Source organism: Netta rufina (assembly GCF_964035555.1).
Source record: "Netta rufina genome assembly, chromosome: 13".
NCBI lineage: Eukaryota > Metazoa > Chordata > Aves > Anseriformes > Anatidae > Netta > Netta rufina.
This window is the reverse complement of record NC_140136.1, coordinates 12,257,479-12,278,441: the sequence shown is the minus strand read 5'-3', so window position 1 is coordinate 12,278,441 and position 20,963 is coordinate 12,257,479. Positions and strand designations below refer to the sequence as shown.

At 51.8% G+C, this 20,963-nt stretch overlaps 1 protein-coding gene across 4 annotated transcripts in view; it reads left to right on the top strand.

Moving 5' to 3' along the window:
- The window catches only part of PLEKHG4 (pleckstrin homology and RhoGEF domain containing G4), a 77,924-nt gene that overhangs the window by 25,458 nt on the left and 31,503 nt on the right, over window positions 1-20,963 (top strand). For all 4 annotated transcript variants that reach the window (XM_084294751.1, XM_084294752.1, XM_084294753.1 and 1 more), the window contains exons 4-10: window positions 833-1,048; window positions 4,446-4,569; window positions 5,037-5,130; window positions 9,453-9,539; window positions 11,312-11,428; window positions 13,749-13,847; window positions 14,827-14,975. In XM_084294751.1, coding sequence (XP_084150877.1) covers window positions 833-1,048; window positions 4,446-4,569; window positions 5,037-5,130; window positions 9,453-9,539; window positions 11,312-11,428; window positions 13,749-13,847; window positions 14,827-14,975 — 886 coding nt within the window. The remainder of the gene's footprint in view (window positions 1-832; window positions 1,049-4,445; window positions 4,570-5,036; window positions 5,131-9,452; window positions 9,540-11,311; window positions 11,429-13,748; window positions 13,848-14,826; window positions 14,976-20,963) is intronic.

Genomic DNA, 20,963 nt, shown 5'->3' with positions numbered 1-20,963 from the left:
TGCTGGGAAATGGGGAATAATGCTTCTTCCGTAGTAGGTAGACTTCTTCTCTCCATCCGCCTTTCCATGAAAATTGAAACCCAAAAAGAGGGGAAAGCTGGCGTTACTTTGTGCGCAGTAATTAAGATTAAGCTCGGAATCAGATGAAAGTGATCAGTTGTTTTCCGAGCCGAAGTGTCAGGGATGGGAAGTGTTTTCTCCAGTCCCCGAACCGAGCTGATGGGGCCACTCGTTCCCTTCTTCAGGGCTTAAAATAGGTTTTTGCCTTTCACATTATCTGTTAATTAAAAAACTCTGGGAGAGCCGAACGAGGTCTCTTGGCTGGCTAATTCCCAGCTGATTTGTCAGCCTTGGGTTGGCTTTGCCTTTTCAAGAAGCAATCTGCAAGCGGTGTCGGGGGAGTCACTCTGCTCTGGTGGAGCAGCTCTCCCTGGCAGGAGCTGGCTTATCGCCTCGGTGTGCTCGAGCTGCTGGAGCCCAGCCAGGGGCTCGCACTGCTCCAGACTTCGGGGCTGCCAGCAGACACATACGGCTCGGTACGGTACCTTTAGAAGCAGGTTTGAGTACAAGAATCTTGATCTGAAGTGAGTTTTTATAACTTGCAAACTTGATGATAAACTGCTCCTTTTTTTTTTTTTTCCTTGCTGGAATCGCTGGAGCGTTCGTGTTCCAACTGGTTTTGGAGCAGGCGTGCTGCTGGCACGAGGACTGGAGGAGCTGCGGGGCGCTGGGGCTGGGGGGCACGTCCCTCCCTCCCTCCCCAGTCGGGGATTTACCTGGGCCCTTTTGGGTGGAGCTGTGCTTGAGCTTCTGCCTGCTGCTTCTCTTCCAGGGATGGTGCTGGAAGGGGCAGAGACGGCAAAAGAAGTGACTGGCACGGCCGCGTCGAAGCCGGCGGGTAAGGTCTGCGCCCCGGAGGAAACCTCAACAGCTGCTGTTCCCCCCAAATCCCCGGCTTCTGGGGCCGCCTGGGGTGGCCGGCCTGCGCCTTCCATAGTCAAGGATGTGAACCCAGAGGTGCTGAGGAGCGGGGTTGCCTGCCTGCCAGGTGAGTAGCCGAGCCACGACGCGTCTGGGCAGCGGGGCTGTGGCAGGGCAGAGCAGCCGTGCCGCGTTTTCAGGGCTGCAGCGCGGTGCCAGTCCCGCTCCTTTCACCCCGAGCCTCTCCAGAAGCAATTCTGTAAAGCTTCTGAATGGGAAGGGCAGGAAGTAGGACTTCCCTCCCATGAAAGTCATGTTAACTTGCTCCAAAGAGTCTTAAAACATGAACAAAGCGTGCGTGAGTCAGACGTGCCGGATCTGTGGGCTCATAGCAAAACGAGGAGAGTGAGGATGCAGCTAATGACGGGCTGGTGGGCCTGACATCAGGCCCGGTCACAACAATAGGAACTTGATTCACTCGGTAGATAATTAAAGGACGAGAGTGTCGAAGATGCTATTTGACAGGGCTCTCGTAAAACCAGTTTTATTTCGGTAATTAGAAGTTGGGTTGATTAAGCGTAGCTGCCAGGGGAGAAGAGATTTCTACAATACGTTTGATTTCGTGACGCACGGCGTTGAAAGGAATATCCCCATGCAGCGTGGATGAGCAACATGTGGGATGAACGATAGCGTAGCTGAATAGCAGATGACAAAACTAGCTATCAAGGGGAGGACTTCCCAGAATTGTTCTGCTGAGATCAGGGGTAGGTCAAACATTATTCACTGGTTGTATCTGATATGGCAGCAGACAGCAAATTGCTGCGGATAAAACTTCTTCTGGATGGGACAAAGATTGGCAGAGCGGTAAACAGAGCCCAGGCTGTTGGACAGAGCAGCCAGGATCTCTTGGAGCACAGGGCCCAAACAAGAAGTCTTTGTGTTTAACTAAACATTAATCTAAACAGAGGAAGTGAGATCTACCTCTCCAGTGAGAAACAACCGTTGGGCAGCATCTGCTTCAGCACCCCCGTGGGTTTGCTTCCTCTTATCCAGCATGGTTCAGGGAGAGAGCTGCATTTTGCTAGCTTGGGAGGCATTCATGACTTGAAAATTGCCCTGAGAGTGGAGGAGAGGCCAGGCAGAGCTGTGGGGGTGCTGGGAAGGAGAGCAGAAAAGCAGCAGAGTGGCACTCTCTCTCGGTGCTGGGGCTGCAAAGCCAATTTTGCCCCCAGATGTGTAAAGAGGAGGGAAGGACCAGTCAGGTTAAGAGGGGTTTTGCCTCTGCCTGCTTGGTGATGCCTCCCAAATAGCTCGGGGTGTTCTGACGTCCAGAGGTGGCGCAGCAGAGGGAGGCAGCGCCTTGCTGCAGCTGAAGGGGAAGCCCCATGGTGGGAGGCTGGAAGCTTTGTTAATCTCATAAGGGGATTGAGCATAATGTCAAAAAAACACCTTTTGTGTCAGAAGGAGAAAAGGGAAATAGGGCTTCTCCAGTCTTCTGGGCAACAGTGGGGTGAGAAACCAAGTGCAGGGCAGAGTCACAGCACCTGCAAGCACGTAACTTAGCTCTGGTAGGTAGGTAGGTAGGTTTGTTATTCAGCTTGGACACTTCCACGGTGTGTATGCCAGCCAAAAAAATCCGGGGTTCATAGCAGAACCCGTGGCTGTTGCTGCAGAAGAAGCTCGCTTGCATGATGTGCTGCTCCAGCGTTGTGCTGTATGGGAGGAATCTTAACAAACGTTACGTCAGATGCCTTCAGATGCGGGGTGAAGGGCTGTGCTTTTGAAGTGCGTGGAAGAAATGAGGTTTGGGCTTGGTGCCGCCTCCGAGGGAGCTTTGGCCTCCGAGAGGAGGGACGTTCCCTGCGGAAGCCGTACGTGCCGGCTCTCCCCGAGGACTGCCCGCTGAAATCCAAAAGGAGACCCCCGAGGGAACGCGTGCAGCACTCAGTTAAATGCTACAGGTTAGACATCGGTAATGATATGATAATTACTTTAGAAAGGATAGGTTTTATGACAGGCAGAGAGTAAGGAGTGATTAATAGACGAGGAGGTGATGGAATTGGTAAGAAATTTTCCTTTCAGGAGCGTTTCATGCTGGTATTCTGCTCCTGAATCATCTGGTTGTGTCACTGTCAGAGACCTAGCCGTGGTGGCTGTTGCTTTTTTGACCTAGTCAGGTAACTTCCTAGGCTCCTATGTGCTAATTAGAGGTTTAATCAAGTTCTGGTGATGCCCAGCCTCCCTGAGGGACAGAAGAGGATGCTTCAGTGCAAGGAGGCTTTTACTGAGACTGGTCATCATGCCATTATGCCTGTAACTGACTGCTTTGCTTTTCTAATTTGCTGATGAACCCCTTAGCTTAGGAAGCGAGCTGTAAGCTTTTCCTAATTCCTCTCCAGCTCTGACAATGCGGTGTTTCAGGAGTGCTACGACTGCTCCCGAATCACACAGACCAGCAGAGAGCTTTTGGCCCTGCTGTCAGAAAGCCGGGCGGCAGACGGCCCGGCTGCCAGCACTGCCCATCTGTGCCTGTGGCCCTCGCTCAACTCACGTCCTAGCAGCAGGCTGGGCTCACACCAGGACAGCGTTTGGTGCTTGGGGCTGTCCACCTGCACCCCCAGGACCTCTCAGCTCACACCTCCTGAGGATGAGGAGAGAAGTGGTCCGGGGCTGTCACCTCCCGGGGAGCTCAGAAGAGGGAGAGAGGCTTTGCTTTCCCTAGGCCTTTGTTTTTGTCTCGTGCTTGGGAAATTTTTCCCCTATCTCATTCCATTTGTATGACAGGAAATGCCTTCTGTTTTTGTGAATTACTTTTCACACAATAGAGGTGTGGTCCCGGCCGTTCTGCAGCTCCCTTACCTTCCTGGTGGGGCGCCAGCTCAGGGCGCTCTCGCCTGACCGCGCTCGCTCCGCGGCCTTGCTGCTTCTCCACGGGCAGAGGCAGCTCTGGGCCTCCAAAGCTGCGTGCCCGCCTGCTCCTTTCATCTCCTTACTTAGTTTGGGGAGTTCTCTCACCTGGCTGCACCTGGGTTTGGGCCACGTTTTGTCCCTCTTCCATCCCCGTCTGCCTTTTGGCAGGACAGAAACGGGAGGTGGGCAGAGGATGTGGCCGTGATGGACAGTTTGGGGTCCTGTGTGATGCTGGAACACAAGTGGGTGTGAGGTCGTTTATCTTGAGCTTGAGATTCTTGCTCTTCTCCAAAGGTTGCGTGATCATTCGCCAGCTTCCGCCAAATTTGGTGAGGAATGTGAGGTTGGGTAGAAGAGAGCAGGCCAAATTTAATGCTGCCCTGAGAGAAGGACAAGCAAAGCTCAGCTAATTCACTCTGGGGCAACGTTTGGATACTCCAGAAGTGTGTTTACAGCCCACCACGATGTGCAGCACAGACTGTCCCTAGCTCCGTGCAGCTTTCCCAGGAAGGTGATGAGGTTGGCAGCAGGGGAATGAGGCGTTCATACCTGGAACCAGGCTCTGTTTTACATCCTTAAATGATTTTTTTTTTTCTTTTCCCCTCCCTTTACAGGTACCAGAGATAAATCGGGACGTGCAGTGGCGATAATCACGACGAGGAACACGGTCTGGTTAAACCCCCACTGCAACACCACTGAGCTTGTTCGCCTCCTCCTGTACTTGCACAGCATCCCAAGGTTCGTGGCACTCGGGGGCTGACAGGGGCAGCTGCTGCCACGTCTGCTTGTCTTGTGGGGTGTGGGAGCTGTGGCGGGGAATGGATCCGGGTCCTGTTGGCCCAGGAAGCTGCTCCAGGCAGTCCCAAAATGGTACAGGTGGGGATCTCCTGCTGGAGATCCTTGTGCTCAGCAAGCATCTTGGCTATTGTGTGTGCACCTTGCGCATGTGTGGATGGAGTTAGGTGTGTTCTGGATGTTTTTGTGCATTGCCATGGACCCGACCTGTTGTTGCTGTTCTTTGTTAGCTCAGAGAGCTAAATCTGAGAGCTGTGATGCAGTCGTGCAGCAGCTCCACGATGCAGCCTTGTGACGTGGTGCTGGAAGGCCAGGCCCCCAAGCTGAGAGGGAGGGAGGATCTGCAAGGGTTGTGGAAGTCTGGTTGACTTCTGTTGACCAACGTTCCCTCTTTTTCTCTGTCCTTGCAGACCCGAGTGCCAGGCTTTGGGTCTGACTGTCCTTGTGGATGCTCGTCGCTGCTCGCCGGTGCCTGCGCTCTTCAAGGCCTTCAGCATCTTGCAGGTGAGCCTTGGGCTGGGACAAAGGAACACAACTGGGCTTGCTGTCTCGGTTGGATGTTCCACCTCCGACTGCTGTGCGTCTCCATCTGCCAGCTGGCTCTGGGAGGTGGAGTCAGGCACCCAGCCCTGTCTTAGGAGGACGAGCTGGGCTCACCAGGCTGCAGCCAAAGCAAAAAAAAATCGAGGAAATCAGAGAACATCCGTCCAGTGTGGCTTCCATCTCTGCTGAGAACCGTTCCCAAGTCGAAATGCTCTCACGAATTGTGCGTGGAGAGGCCGCGTGAAATACGCAGGGATTGTTGCTGCCGCAGGGAAGGGAGGAGGAGCAGCACTGCAGAGGGAGGGGAAGGGCACCGCTTGTCAGGCCAGGTGGAAGAGCACATGCAGCTGGTGATGTGGCTGCTGCTGAGCGATGGGAATCGGACGTGCTGTAACTCTAGACTGCTCCAGGTCAAAGGCTTTCTATCAATCACTGGGAAAACGAGTGGGTTGCGTTGCCCCTGCTCCCAGATCACTTCTGGCTGCTGTTATTAGAAAGCCAGAGGAGATGCTGGGTTGCAGCGATGACTAATCTTGTTGAAGCAGGTGTTCCTTTTAAATCAGAGCTCAGGTCTCCCAGGGCTCAAGCTCTGCAAACTGGAACGGGGCAACGTTTTAATGAGGCTGGTGTCTCTGGTTTATGTGCTTCGGTGCCACATCTGAGAGCTGGGGCTGAGTCAGAGCTCTGTCCTGCTGCTTCCTGGGCTGGGTGGAGCCGGGAGCTGTATCAGTGCGCTCGCTCTCTGGGGGCAAGGAGTTATCTGCTGCCTGCTCAGTCCTGCAGAGGTGCCAGGCGTGCATCTTCTCTTTTATGCTGTGCCCACGTGGCAGTGGGCTTGTTTGGGCTTCTGAGCATTTCCACGTAGGTTGCAAGGTTGTGTTTTAGGGGGGTGATTTGGAAATCAGCGAGGTGTTAAAACAAAGTGTGCTTTCGGACCACTGCTGGGTCCTCAGCCTCGTAGAGCGGCAGGAATAAAGCGCTCCGAGCGCTGAGCTTCCCATCTGAAACGGTGAGGGAGGAAAAGCTTTTTTTTTGTTTTGCACTGCCTGTGCAATATCCTGCCGTGACGGCAGGTTGGCTCTGAGCATGGGGTAGAGCAACAGTTAGCTAGCAGGGAGTAATGTGCTGCAAGACGGGTTGCTAGAGCTGCAGGTAACAGTGACTGACGGAGGCTGATGACTCTGCCTGTGGTGTGCTGCTCCTTGCCCTGCCTCTCTGGCAGGCTGCACACAGGACCTGTCGGGCTGGCTCATCACCTGCTTGTGGCACCGGGGTAATCCCCTGGCTCCACTGAGCCGTTTGGGGATCCTGAGCATTTACTCCTGGTCTGCCCCTGTGTTCCCACGACACTGCTCTCCCCTGCTCTGAAATAAGGGCAGAGAAGTGTAGGGAACTGACTGTAAGTACTACGAGGCAGCTAAGCTTTCTAGAGAGCAGCCAGGTTCGCTGGGCAGTGGATATGGGATCGCAGTTAATGTGCTGTGCTTGTAGGGTCACAGAACTGATGTCTCCTTGGGGTCCTTTCTGATCCCTGACACATCTCTGATCCCTGGCAGACTGCCCCTGGAGAGCTCATTTCTCTGCTGCTCTGCTCTCTGCTTCAACAGGATTTTATTTACCTGGCTTTTGTGAAGCCTGCTGGGAAAATGTGGGTGGAATCTGTTCGGTGTGGAGATCCAGGGTTGCTCCTTCAGTTCTGAAGGGATGTTTTCCTCTTGACTCAGCAGTGAGGAGCACTTCACAGTGGATAAGCACCGATCAGATGACCTAATGCCAAGTCCCTTCCTGCTGCAGCTCTCGGGTCTGTTAACCCTACAGAGCCTCCCTGGGGAGGGAAGTCTTTCATCCCAGAGGTTTCTGGGTCAGTATCTGTCAGGCTGAGGAAACACCTCTTCCATTTTCCATCTTTCTGGAATGAACGCATGAATAGAATTTTTAAGTGCCCATAGACAACTTCTGGTGCCTGCAGGCAGCTTTCCTACGGCGCTGGGAGAGCCACCTCGTAAGCTGGTGAAAGCTTCTCACCCTCTTTGCCTTCAGTTGTCTTCTGCAAGACTTCCCTCCCCATCCTCTTTCGAATATGGGCACTGCTGGCAGTCTTTCTGTCCCGGAGAGCACTGGGAGCAGAGGCAGAACAAAGTGCTGCAGCTAACCTGAGAAGAATTAGGAGCTGCTCCGGCAGCTCTGTACGGAGGAGGAGGAGGGAAGCGCGCAGCGCGTACGTGCTGCAAGAACAGATCGTGCCTGTTCCTGTGGGAAGCTGCATAATGATGCTTTGGAGCAGGATTTGTGCATCAGTGTGAAGCTTAACCCTGCTGCGTCTGTGTGCTGGACCAGAGGGGAGAAGCCTGTTCATGAAGCCAGGGGTACGGTAGCAGTTCAAAGCAGGAAATTTCTGTGTGCTCCTTGCTCTCGAGGGATGTGTTTCCAAGCCCTGTTACTTCAGCAGTACGGAGGGCCTTGGTGTGATGTTAAAGACCAGGAAGCTCCCAATGCTCTGGTCTTGTTAGCAGAGGAGGCAAGAGATTGGGCAAAAACCTGCAGGAAAGCTGCTGCAGGTAGCATCCTGCTGCTTCCAGCTCTGCCTGCGTCCCAGAGAGCTTCTGTGAACTGTTTGAGTCCACCCGGGTGGATCCCTCAGGGCTGGATGAGTCTGGCTTTTCTTCAGCCGTTTAAAGAACAAATATGGTGAAAAATACCTCACTTTTCTGGAAATATTTCTTTCTCTTAGACTGGAAAGCTTGTCAGGCTTCTCCCCTGACAGCTCAACTTGTGAATGGTTTTTCAGTTGCTATTTTCAGCAGCAACAAACAAGCAAATGAGCGTTTGGCTGCGGTAACCCTGTTACACCATCGCTACCTTTATCCTCTCTCTGATTGCACATCCCATGACTGCTGGAATATAAGAGGGATTGTGAAATAATAAATTTCTCTAATTTTTAGAGTCATGACCTGGCTTGGCACTGTGGCTGGTTTTCATCCTTCGGTACTTTTGAGCAGACAAATTTAGAGCTGCATCCTACTGTACTTTTAGGCAAATTCAGTGCTGCTCACACAGCTGCAACGTCTCCCCATGCTCTCTTCAGATGAGCTTTAGTCTTTACCTAATTCAGCCTAATTATGCAATACATTCTTTTTGGCCTTTTGATCAGTGTTCAAATAACAGTGAAAGTGTGAATGAAAGGGAGTTGAGACGGCTGAGAAACCTCTGCCTGTTTGGGGAGGTGTTCCAAGCCGGGACTTTTTCCTGCCTGTTCAAAAGGATCCTCTCTTAGCACTACAGAGAAACGTCTTCTCCTTTGCTCTGCAACCTCTGCTGCTGCCCGTGCTTGCAGGATTGGGTTGTGCTGGCGTTGTTTCTTAATTGCCACGCTGGGCAGCTCAGGCTCTGCGGGGCGATAGGCACCTGTCTCTGCGCTAGAACATTTATTTAATCAGGGCTCCCTTCTTGCCATGGTGCGGGTTTCCTACAGCTCGAGCGATACCAAGAAGGATTTGTTGCTGGACAGGTTCCGAGGTCTTTGCAGAGGCAAAAGACATCTCCGAGACATTTAGATGGGGTGGCTCTCAGTTAATCACACGGAGTGACAGCTTCTCCTTGCTGCCCAGCTCCAGGCATTGTGTGTCTAGTGGGCCCTGTCGCCGTGGTCTGAATGCTCCTGCTACGTTTCCCTGTTCCTGCTGTTGCTCTCTGCCTGTTCCTCGCTTCCCTGTAGAGTGCTTCTGTAATTGGAGAGCTGATCCTGGATCGCAGAGTTTGAGCTACAGCTGCCAGACGTCCCTTGGGATGTCCAGATAGGAATTTCTGTTGGTTTAACGCTAGCAACAGGATGCGAGTCCTTGATTGTGAGTTGGCAGTGAGTAAAGAGGAGATGACATTTTTTGGCACTGCGTGGAAAAAAGCTTCCTTTCGGTTAGGAGAAACGACCAGGGAAATTATCAAGAAAAAACTTGGACGTTGCACATAATTCCTTTTAGTTATTTTTTTTTCCTCCCCCGACACGTCCCGGTGTATAAGGCTGCATTTTTTTAGTGTAGCCAGGACCTGACCTCTTTCATTGCTTCCTTAAATATTGCATTACTAGTTGATCTGAAGCAAACTACCTTCAGGACGTAGCCCTGGTGCTCTGCAGAATGGCCTCCCCTGTTCCTGGTGACTGCCTTCCAGGCTTCCCCAACGCCTTTGAAGGATAAATTGCAATCTCCTGTACAAAACTGATATGGTACGTTCTCCTTAGCATCCCGGATGGATAGGTGATGGTTTTGCACTCTGTTCTCTTTCAGGACATGGATCCTCACTGTATTCATGGAGTACTGCTTCTTGTTGAAAGAGATCTGACTTTTCGGGTGGAGAAGCCGGCAGCGGGACAGGTAATGGAAACGTTTGTCCAGGGCTTGCTGGGGAGCCGTTGATTTCCTGTTTAACTCCAGGCAGCGAGTTCTCTGTCCACTCACACATGTTTATTCTCACATGAAATCTCTGTAGTTCTCTTTATTTTATGGTTGTGGTCTATTACGGGTGTGGTATTTATAGGGCTGTAAAGTTTATGCGAGCTGAACATATCTCTGTCAGGCTGTGCTTATCGTTGAGTCCATCACCGACGTGTGTGCCGTAATTATGGCAGGCTGCTGGGGCCCTTGAGACGCAGGGGGTGTGCTAGGGGCACGGAGGAGTCCTGCACCACTAATGCAGATGATTTGCATGTTCTTCTGTTAACAAGGGAGAAAATAGTTGGTCAGGAGGAGATCCCATTCCGCTAAATCTGGGGCTCCATCCTGTGAAGGTGCTTGTTGCTTCGCAGGCTTTTGCCTAGCTCACATTCCCTCTCCTCGTAGCTGCTGAGAGACTTCTGCAGGAGGGGGAAGAGGAGAAGTGTGTGTGTGTGTCAGGTTCCCTTTGCAGCTGAAAAGGTTTGGGAAGACGAACAGAAGGCGCTAACGGAGGGGGGAGGCTGATCTCAGCAGCACCAAACACCCCCACTAGAAGGAAACCTGCCTTGGTGTTCTGCAGCTGTACACGAAACGCAGGCTTTCAGCCTCTCATTGTCTGTGGTGAGCGAGCAGAGCATCAGGCTGCTTCTTAGTCATCTCCCTCTGCACCAAGCCTGTTAGGAGCTGCAGGACTGGACTGAAATTCCGTGCCTGCCACAAAATCCTGTAGGTTTCAGAGTAGCCAGGCCCTCCCTGTGGATGAAAACGTTGGGAATAGCGTCGTGTTTGCGTGTGGTGTGCTGCCCTGAAAGGCTAACAAACAGTAAACACTCCTCGTCCGCTTCCTCATTTCCCCCATGTGAAAGAATTTGAAGTGCACAGGGGGTGTGCAGGTGTGTGCATGCAGGCAGAGCTCCAGGAGGCGTTATTTAAAAGTGCTGAACAGCTCCGAAGTGTGTAGGAGGAAACAGCAAAGGCTGATAAAGTCACACGGGGAGGAATTGGAAGCATCCTCGCTATTTCATAAGGAGGTGAAAACTTCACAGGGTATGTGTGGGGTTAAATGTCTGCACCTGAGCTCCTGGTGTCTGGGCTGGCTTCCACATACCTTCAGGAGCACTTGTCTGCTTCTCTAGCGTGCTCTGGAGAGGTGCTACAGGCTCGCAGAAGGCGAGTTATCAGTGTCAAAATCTAGGAAAGACTTGGAGCGAAGAGCTGCTGTGGTGCCTGGAGAGCTGAGGGTAGGGCAGAGTCTGCTCTCCGAGAGGGAGACCTCAGAGGTTTTCCAGGAAGCGAGATGGAGAAGCTGGGGGCTGGATTTAACCTCTCAGGCTCTCCAAACAAATGCAAATCACAACCCAGCGTGCGAGCATGGGAGGGAGTTGCTCTGCTTAGACTTGGAGGTATTGGCTCCAGCGAAGGCTGGCTGCTGCCAGACTTCCATCACAGATGTTCTGCTTGGTAAAACAACGTGTTGTGGCCTGCGTTCCCTCAGGGTTCGCCCACAAAACTGCGCAGCAAACTGCTCGAAGATTGAATTGATGTTTTTTTCCTTCATATTCCAGATACACACAGTGTGCCTTGTTTCTATGCAAGATAAATAAAGGAAAAAAACACCTCTGTCTCTCGTTAACCTTCCCCTCCTCCATGCCAACACTCACTGCCCTTTTCTCTAATGCCGATGTGCTTTTATTTCTTCTATTCCCATGCAGTTTGAGATTCTCACCTCCATGAAATCCCTCCATAAGCACATAGACAGCTCCCAGCTGCCGCTAGAACTGGATGGGACCTTCCCTTACTGCCACCGGGACTGGCTAAGCTTCCGCATGGTAAGTGGGATGTGTTCTCTGGTGTCTGAGGGAAGGAATGGCACGGTAAGAGAGGAGCCTGTCAACAACCAGGCCTACAAGCATTAAAAGACAGTGCATTAATTCAGGTTTGACCATATTTGAAGGGAAAGAAGGAACAGCATCCTGCTTTGTTGTTTGTGGCACTTCACTTAAACTTTGAGGCTTAAGGGCAGACGCTTCTTGTGCTAATCTCGGGAGATGTCAGTACCCCATCATCAAGAACTCAAAAATAATAAAAAATGGTTAGATCTTGTTGGGTTGCAGGCAGGTTCTCCAGACAACACCGAGCTCCTTGGGGAAAACTGCCATCCAGGTGGGAGTCAAACTTGGAAGCTCCCGATTAATCATTTCAGATGCTTACAGGAACATCTCTTTCCTCCTTTGTTCACTTGTTTACCAAAGTTGTCATCAAATTTGAACTGTTTAGAAAACATCTGAAGTAAAAAGACAGAGAAGATCCAGCCTTGGGGTGCGCTGTTTTGCTGCTGTGAGTGTGCCTCGGCACCACGATCCTGTTTGACCTCCCTGTGGAAACATTTGAGGCGACCCAGGTTAAGCCTCAGGGACAGAGGGGCTGAAACTGCAGCGCCCAGGTGCAGTCTGCAAGGGAGGGAGCCCCAGCAAAGGGTGCTGCAGCCACCAAGGCTGCGCTGATGATATTTGGCAGGGCTGCAGATGTTGCTGGCCGTGCAGCAGGGGGTGTGCAGACTCCCACGAGGCTGCAAAAGTAGCAGCTGTGGCACCAGCACCAGCCCCGCCTGCGCCCTTGCTGCGGAGGGCGCGTAAGTCCTGCGGCTCGTGTGCTTGTTGAATCTTTACAAGCTGTACTGAGACATGATTTGGCATGCGGAGATGAGACGGGATTAAAGCTCTGTAAATCCGCGCACAAATTGGCTGTCTTCACGTTGGCGTTTGACTTGCTCGCCCCGCTGGATGACAGAGCCGCCACCTCTGCTTCCAAACCATTCCGAGCTCGCTGCGCAGGGCGCTGCGTGGCGCAGCATTCGAAGCAGGTTGTGGTGTCACTGATACAACTCTGTTGTGTCGCTGGTGGAAAGCTTCAGCAGTCAGGCTCAGCGTGTGCCAAATGTTAACTTACCTTCTCCAACTTGTTTCAGAACCCATTTTTTTAAAAACTCGCATCTAAAAAGCACCGAACCCGTGCTGATGCAACAGAAACACAGAAGCCTGATTTTGGTGCCTAGGCATGAATCGGAGGTTTGTTTGGCAGCAAGGAAGCTTTGCAGCAGGACACGGATTCGGTTTTTGGACAGGGTTGAGAAAAGCTTGAGAGCTGAGGTGCTCAGCCTGGGCAAAAGGATAATTCTGGAAGGCAGGAGCATGACACCAGACTCCCTCTTGTTTCTGTGCCTTACGTTTCACTGTGCAAAATGTTACCGAAGGGAGTTGTTGTAGGGATGGGTCTGTTTGGGTTGCCTGTTTGTGTAATGCACTGCACGTGATAATGACCCATATGCTCAACCCCTTTTAGATCTGCAGCTGTGTGGCAAACAGATTTATTTCCTGCCTCAGCGATCTCACCTGCATCCTGCCTGCTAATCCGTCCCCTCTGGGGCTGTTCCAGCACTCCAAAGAGGGAGTTAAATTCAGGAAAGATTCAAACCGCAGCTTTTTCTTTTTTTTTTTCCTTATTTTTTTGAATAGCTCTTCCTCCCTTCCCTGATTACAGTGGCTAGAGGGTGGCATTTGAGAGTCTTTATCAGTGACTGTTTAGAAAAGTAGCCTCCTCCCCTGTGTGTGAAATTGTGGTTGGTGGTTTTTTCCCTCAGAGAGGAGGGACTTCAGATGTGCTACTAGTTTAAGGTGCTCTAATTGTGGAAGCTTTCCAGTTTCCTAACCTTTAATTTACACTACTTTTAATATGAAGAGGAATGATTTAAAGTATAGAAATTGTACTCGTTCTAAGTTTTGCTCCTCCAAACTGCACTCATAGTGATTCATCTGAGTGGAAAGTTACAAGAAATGCTAATCATAGAAGAATGTGGGACATAATTGTACTGATTTTCTTTTCTTTAAAAGCATGGCCCAGACATGCCGTGGTGAGTTTGTAAGGTCTGTACAGAGGACTTGGTACGGAGTGATGCATCTGAAGCCTGTGATGGCTCCTGGGCTTCTTTTTGCTGATGATACAGCTTCACCAGGGGTATAATTGAACCCCTGGGTTAACGCGTTTGATCCTGACTTGATTTCTGTCCTTTTAACCTTCTGCAAGCTGAGAAGGTGGCTTTCTCATCACCTGTGAGACAATGATCTCTGCCTTGGTCCTTTCCTCTTGTAGAAACTGGAACACTTGCTACAAGGATGCCAAGGGGCTTATGCCTTCCTCCAGGGAGCCATTCACAAAGTGGAATCTGGAAAACTACCAGAAAGAGCTGAGGTAAGCATGCAGAACACGCTGCTGCGTGGAGGAGCTGGTTCTTTGACCCCTCGCTGTCAACCCAAGAGATCTCCTCTTGAGTTGTGCTCGTTGCTGCTGGATTGCGTGCTGTGTAGAGAGACGTCAGAGGAGGGAGGCGGAAAGGAGGAAGAGACATAAGAGATGAGTATTTTGTAGAGGAAAAAATAACATTAACAGGCAACAGAAACACCAGAGAGAGCCGTAAGCTGGTTTCAGAAAAGGGGCAGAGAAATCTGCTGTGTTTGCCAGCGAACTTCAGCGATGCAGTTAACTGTGTCAGTTAGGGGCAAGGCAAGATGATTTACGTTGGCAGGGTGGATGTGAAGCGTTCTGTGCAGCTCTGCAGCTGCCACTGCCTTGGTGGCTCTAGTACTGAGCAGCCACCTCGGGTTAGCTCGCGTGGCCTGCCTGAAGTTACGTGGCAGCACGGTTTTCACAAGGCCAAGGCTGTGCTGCGGCTCTGGCTTTGCTGCCTCTACAAGAGAAATTTGGAAGGGGGCAAGAGGAAGGTGCAGAGACCAAGCTGGTGTTGGTGCAAACACGTCATCCCTTTTTGGGAAGCCGCCTGGATACATGGGCACATCCACCAACCCTTTGGGTGCATCCTGTCCCGCAGCTTGTGCCGTGCAGGTCCGGCTCTAAGAAGAGCAGGAGTTAGCTGTGAGTGGAACATGAGGCTGAAAATAATGATTCTGTGCCCAGCAAATGGAGCACGTTAGGAGCTGGGTTTCAATTTTAGCCTGGTGGGCAAGTATTGAGGGCATAAGGAACACTTCATCACTTAGGACTTGGCAGGCTTGAGAGAAACAGCCCTGGGAACCAAGCTCCCTCTGTCCTAGGGTGGGACAAGGTGAGATGTGGTTTGGGTTGGGCTGTGCCCTGTTGTTTTTTTTTTCCCTGTTCCCTCATTGCCTGTACGTTGCCGTGACCACTCATCTCACTCTTACGATCCCTGCAGGAGGCGGCTGTGCTGCTGAGGAATTACAGGCAGCTGATGAAGAACGTTCTGGAAGACGCGCGGCTGGTCCGGCTGCAGCTGGAGGGTGGAGCGCTCCTGGCCAGGCTGAGGAAGGAGGAATCTTGTGTCACCCTCACCCGCGACTACAGGTGAGCCCCAGCGGGGTGGGAGAGGAGGAGCAGGAGGTGAGCAGAGAGCAGGCAGGGGCAGCCTGGCCGTGCCTCATCTGTGGTGCAGGCCAGTGTGGTTTCATGTGTAGTGAGGGCTTCTGTTGGAAACAGCAAAAGCGAAGAGCATAATGAATTGTACGCTTATCCTGGCTGCTCTTTCCTCAGGCTAAAAATTCATCCCTTCCTGGCTGGGTTCATTTAGATGGTCGTTTAAGTTCTTTTTCCAAGCCAAACCTCCCGTAGCGAGGAGGGGGCCGGATGCTTTGTGCACCCCTGAAGCACAAAGGCTGCCTTGACGATGCCGGTGATCAGCCTTTGGGTCCGAGGCGTTATCAGGGTGCGATTTGCCAAGGCCCTCCTTATGTAAGGGGATTTCCAAGGACCTTGACTGCGAGGAATGCTTTCTGGCTCCAGCAAGCGCTGATCTCTTCACACATTGGTGCGGTTTGCACAGCAAATATTCTCTGCCCGTTTGCAGAATTGGTATGAGAAGCGGGGGGGAATGAGAGAGGCCAGCTGTTTGAAATCCCCGGGGCGTTGCACAACTCCTGTTTGTACTGCTAAAACACCTGAAGCCTATCAGCGTGTGAAGGCCTCCGTGCTATGTGCTGTGCAAACAGCAGGGCGGCCCTTGCACCCAGGAGCTTCCAGCCCCAGCGGGAGGGAGATAAGTGCTGCTGCGTGGGTACGGCGGGGGCACAGCGCACGGCCGGGCAGCGAGGGATGGCCCCGTGCATCTGCAGCCTGGCCCTCATTAAATTCTCTGTTGCCATCACAAGCTGAGAGGTTTAAAGGAGGGAAAGCAGGGAAGATAAGAAAGCAGCTTGCAGGGTGTCTCACCCGTGCGCAGGGAAAAGGTTTCTCTCTGAAAATCCAAGTGGATGAGGGTGCGAGTCGCTGCCTGTCACTGGGAGGCCGGGGTTGGCATTTTGGGGCTGAGTGTGAGGGGAGCCAGGGGCCCAGCGGTGTCACCCTTCCGTTTCCCTGCCTGCTGTGACTCCTGCCAGCAGCTCTGGCAAGCCGCGAGGGCTCACTTCTTTTGCTGAAATGTTTGAGTGCTCTTGATGCAGTTTGGAGCAGAATTGGGACAATGCAGCCTTTTTATTCTGACGTGGTGTGAGAAGCACGCATAATGCAGGTTGTTGTGGTTTGTGTGCGCCTTTTTTCTCTCCCTTTAAAGCTGCTGCGAGTTGATTAAAATTAGAGTCTTCAGAGAATGGGGAGAACACGCTCGCTTTTTATGTTTTGTTTTGTTTTCAAGCTAAACCTGTGTTCTTGTGCAGGGAAATGATCAACTTTGAAACCTGAGCTGACAGAGCCCCTAAGGATAATTTACTGCTTTGATTACCTTAGCGAGGGCAGGGGTGGGACACACACACACAGCGCTTTGATTGCGCAGTGTTTGAGCACATGCCGAGGCAGTGTAGCATTTTCCCTCTTTAATTCAGGTCGTATTCGTTGCCTACCGGTGTGAATGGAGCGTGTATGCTGCAGGTCGGATACGTGGGGCTCTGTCCAGCCTGAGGAGCTTTAACCGAATGCAGATGGAAAATGGTAGTCGTATTTTTAGGCTGTGGAACAGTTGCAGATCCTAAATTCCATGCGGTGCTTTAAATAAGGAAATGCCTGCTTGTTGTGTAAGTCAGATGCTCAGGGCAGTGCGCTAAAGATGTTCGCTCTTCGCTGCTCCAGGATCCTTGGCAAAGAGGAGAAAGGCTCCACGGCTTGGCCAGAGAACTCTGCATAAGGCACTGCTACTCCTAGATCCTCCACAGATTGCACTTGCCCTTTTAGCTCCTCCTGTCCAAATTGCCTTGCAGATTTAGAGGTTCTGGGCTCTGTTACCCTGTAAAGGCTCCTGGGTTGGCTGCCTTAGCGAACAGGATCAAAGCAGGGTTGTAACAGAGCCCTGCAGTTGGCCTCCTAAGCTAGCGTGCAGTGGCTGCTGATGGATGTGGGTCCACCCTGAGCCTTTGGGTGATGATACGTGAAAATGGAACAGAACCAGCTGTGGCTGTGCGCTCAGCAGGGCCTGTTCATCGCTTTTCTGAGCTTGTGAGTTGCAAAATTTTGATCAGTGCTGAATCTTTAATCCTCCTCCCCCCTCCCGGCACTTGAAATATAATTATTTACAAAAGCGAAATGGTTTTGTCCTTCTGAGCCTCCTTATGGCTTTTGTTAATCACGTCACATTGTTTTAGTGTTTTTTTCCCCTTGCGTTGCAAAACCCTGATCAAGCAAAGAGTCACAACAGCCCAGACTTCTTAGTCTGCAGTTGCGAGGCCAGCTCTGAACAGGTAACTGACAAAATCTGCAAGAATTGCGTGTAAGTAGAGGCAAAAGTTTTAGAAGCAGGAGTTTTCTGCAGTCTTAGCTTCGATTAGTTAAAATATGCCAACAACAAATACAGGGCTAATAATAAAAAGCATGATTTTCTGAAGAGGCATAGAGGGGAAGGACAAGCCCAGCTACGCCATCACCGTGGAACTGAAGAAACAAGAGATCTGCTTGCTGCTTTTGTAGGGGACCTGGCCTTTGGGTCACCTGAGAGGTGCTGCAGCACCGGGGTGGTGGCTTTGGCTGGTAACTGCTCTCTGTCCCCGGTGTGAGCTGACCTGGAGGCCCCGTGCTCTTTCTCACCAAGTAGTGCTGTAAAAGAGAAGCCTTGCTCACCAGCTGCTGGTCCGCAGAGAGAAAGGCTTTCCGAGCAGTCTTTGTTTGGATCTCGCCACCGTCCCACCTCCAGGAAGACCAGGCTGAACCTGGCCGAGGTGGGGGTGTGGTACCAGTGAGCCTGAATCCTTCTGGTGCCTCCTTCAGTGCTGTAAGGATAGCTCCTGGTAGCTCCAGCACCCGAAGGTGCAGGTGGGCTGCTGAAGCCAGCTTTGCCACTTATTTATTGTTAGAGGAGCCGGCAGGGTTTAAACACAGCACATTTGGTGGCACAGCAGCTGCTGCGCTGAAGGCTCAGAGCTTCTTCGGGTCTGTTAGCACAGGAGTTGAAAGGGTTCCAGGTTTTGCTGCGCCAGCCTTCCTGGGGATGGAAGTGCCAAGCCATTAGGCTGGCCGAAGTTCCTGTTGGTGAGTGTGGACAAATGCCGTGGAGACATCCACCGCTTCGGTGCTGTTAATAGATAGTTTTTTTTATTATTATTTTTGGACAGGAAGTCTTTAATGAACTCAGTCTTTAAGTTTTGTAGGGCTGCCTGGCAGGTGTGCCTCTGGCCTTGGGATATCTCACGTACCGATCAACCGCCCTGTGGCCTGGAGACAACTCACCCCGCCAGCTGTAGAAGGCATACCAACACATCGCTTATTTTGGGGTGGATTTTGAAGATTCCTTTGACACTTCCATCGTAATTGGGAAGCTGCCCAAAGCCAGGCAGCAGCAGTGGGAGCTCTTACTAAGGCAAGGTGTCGGCGTGGGGACCGGGCAGTGAGGCAGAAGCTTCTACTCCTGTCTTCAGCCAGACGTTTTCCACTGTTGTTCTCATTATTGCTGCTCTCCTGGCGTGGCCAGGAGCTGGGAATGCCTGCCAAGGTGAGGTGTCCAGTGCTGCCTTTCGTCCTCTCGATACGCCGTGAGTCAGAAGTGGAGGAAAGGAAATACAAACAATTTTTAGTAATGTAAAGGTGCCTTACACCAGTCGAACCAGAATCCGCCTGGTGCATGGCTCTGCTGGCAAACCTGCACTTAGCACGGCCCAGGAGTGGAGTCGCATCACGTCCTGCCTGCTGGTGGGCAAGGTGGCCACAAGAATAGTAGCGAGAGCTGGAAAAAAAAAAAAAGAGGAAAACCTCAGATGGTGAAAGCGTGGCCAGGTTGGGTGCTGGGCTCTGTGCAGCATGGAACCAGAAAAATCATCATCTCTTCCCCCGAGCTTCTCATCTGAAAAGAATTTGTGCTTGCAAGCTGTGAATAAACAGCTTATAAATAGACGGAGGAGAGAAGCCTCCTTTTGTTTGCGAAGGCAGTGTCGTTAGCCTCTGCTCTGAGGGTGGAGTGGGGAGAGCCAAGAGCTGGTTCTGTCGGCTGGCTATTTTTAGTGTGGCTCGGTGATCTGGATGGGAGCCCTGGGTGGGGACCTGGGCTGAGCAGAGGTAATGGGCAGCGCGGAGCCGGCTTCCTGAGCAGCAGCTGCCAGGTTCCTGATGCTAAACCCGACTTGATTACAGCAGCAGAGGCTGCCCGTGCAGCTAACACCGTGTTTAAACCTGCCTGCAGAGGATCCTGGGCTGCCTCGAGCGATGCTTGCTTGGGTCTGGCTGTCCCCACGTGGCCATGTCTCAGCGCCCTGTGTTTGCTCCTCCACTGCTCAGGACAGGGAAGCAATTCCAGTTAAGTGGTGACAGAGCCGGGCCTGCGTCATCTGGGTGGTGGAGAAGCCCTGCAGTGGTTCCTGTCACCCAGCATGATTTTGCAGACAGAAATCAGTGAATAGAAACTCCAAATCTTACGCATTTTCAGAGAGATTTCCTTCCAGGTTTGGGAGGATGTAAGGACCAGCTGGATCAGCTAACCAAGAGATGTGATCAGGTCTTTGCTCCACCTGAGGCTTTTGAAATTAGGATTTAGATGTTCCTTCATGCTCCGTATCAGAGTGCATCCACAGCTTGTGCTGCTAATAGGATCATCCTGTGCCTCTGCACTGGTCTTCCCCTTCTGAATGGCACAAAGTCTGCTTGAAGTTGTTGAAGCCATGTCCAAAAAATGTAAGGTTTCCTGCTGTTGATGAAGCAGTGGCTGACATCTGCGTGGTGCTGCAGGAGCTCGTGTCTGTGGGGCAAGACTCCTGTGGGAAGCAGCTCCTGGGATGCTCCAAGACAGTTGACCCTGGGAACTTTTCCACAATGCACGCCCCTGATGTGCTCTGCGAGATGCACCTTTGAATGGTAAATAGATTTTGCATATTTCTTTTGGGAGCCTGCTCCGAAAACCTTCATCTTCAGGTTCAAATAAACTCTGGGTGCACCTTGAAGTGAGATGAAAAACCCGCGCTGAAATCCTGGCCTCAGAGTTTGGCAGCCCTCTGCCACGAGACGCCTCTGCGCTGTTGCTGGTGCCGCAGAAGATGCTGACAAACACAAAACCTTTGGCCCTCAGCGGTGCCTGGGTGGCAGCGCTCATCCACGGCCGGGTTTGTTTGTGTCAGGCGGAGGGAGGAGCGCTCGGCGACATTTCTATCCAAACACAGGCCGTGCTGCTTGGTATTCATTTTCTTTACAGTCTAACCTGTTCCCTGTGTTTGCGTGGTGGTTTTTAGCCTGGCAAAAAGCACTTACGCTCGCATTAAACAAACCTTGTTGCTCTGCACATAAAGGAGCGTGGAGCCGTTGTCGTTCTGGGTGTGCAAAGTGCTGTGTGGAGCCTCTCGTGGTGCTTGCAGGGCTCTTCTCAGGTAAGTTTTCATTGTTCTTTGAGGCTTTTCGTGAGAGGATCCCTCCCGTCTTCTGCTCTGCTGTTCGTTTTCTACTACATTATGTCCTGAATCCTCCTGGATTCAGTGGGACTTTACCCAGAAGACTCCCTTTTTGCTTATTGTTTGCGATCTTTGTCATGCCACCAGGGCATTAGCTAATTAACGACATGCTGTGAGGGTTTTTTATCTGTTTAAAAATATGACGGAAAAAATGGCAAAAAGTTTCCAGTATAGGATGTCAGCTGGACCGCCCGAAATTCCTGGCTCAGCCCACCCCATCCTGCAAGCACCGTGGTTTGTGCAGCTGAGTTGGGGTGGCTGTTCCTGCTGCTGGGGTAGTTGATAGCACAGTCACTGCTACGACCTGTGTTGTAAAGACTGGGAGCACGTAAAAGGAGGACGTGGCTTTCAGTGGGTACATAAATTTGAGCAGAGCATCTTGAAACCCTTGAGGTCCTAACTCCAGGAGCACAGCTGACCCAGATACCGAGTGTAAATATTACCAGGTTGGAGTACATGGGGTGAGGTTTGGAGGTAAGAGTTGTTT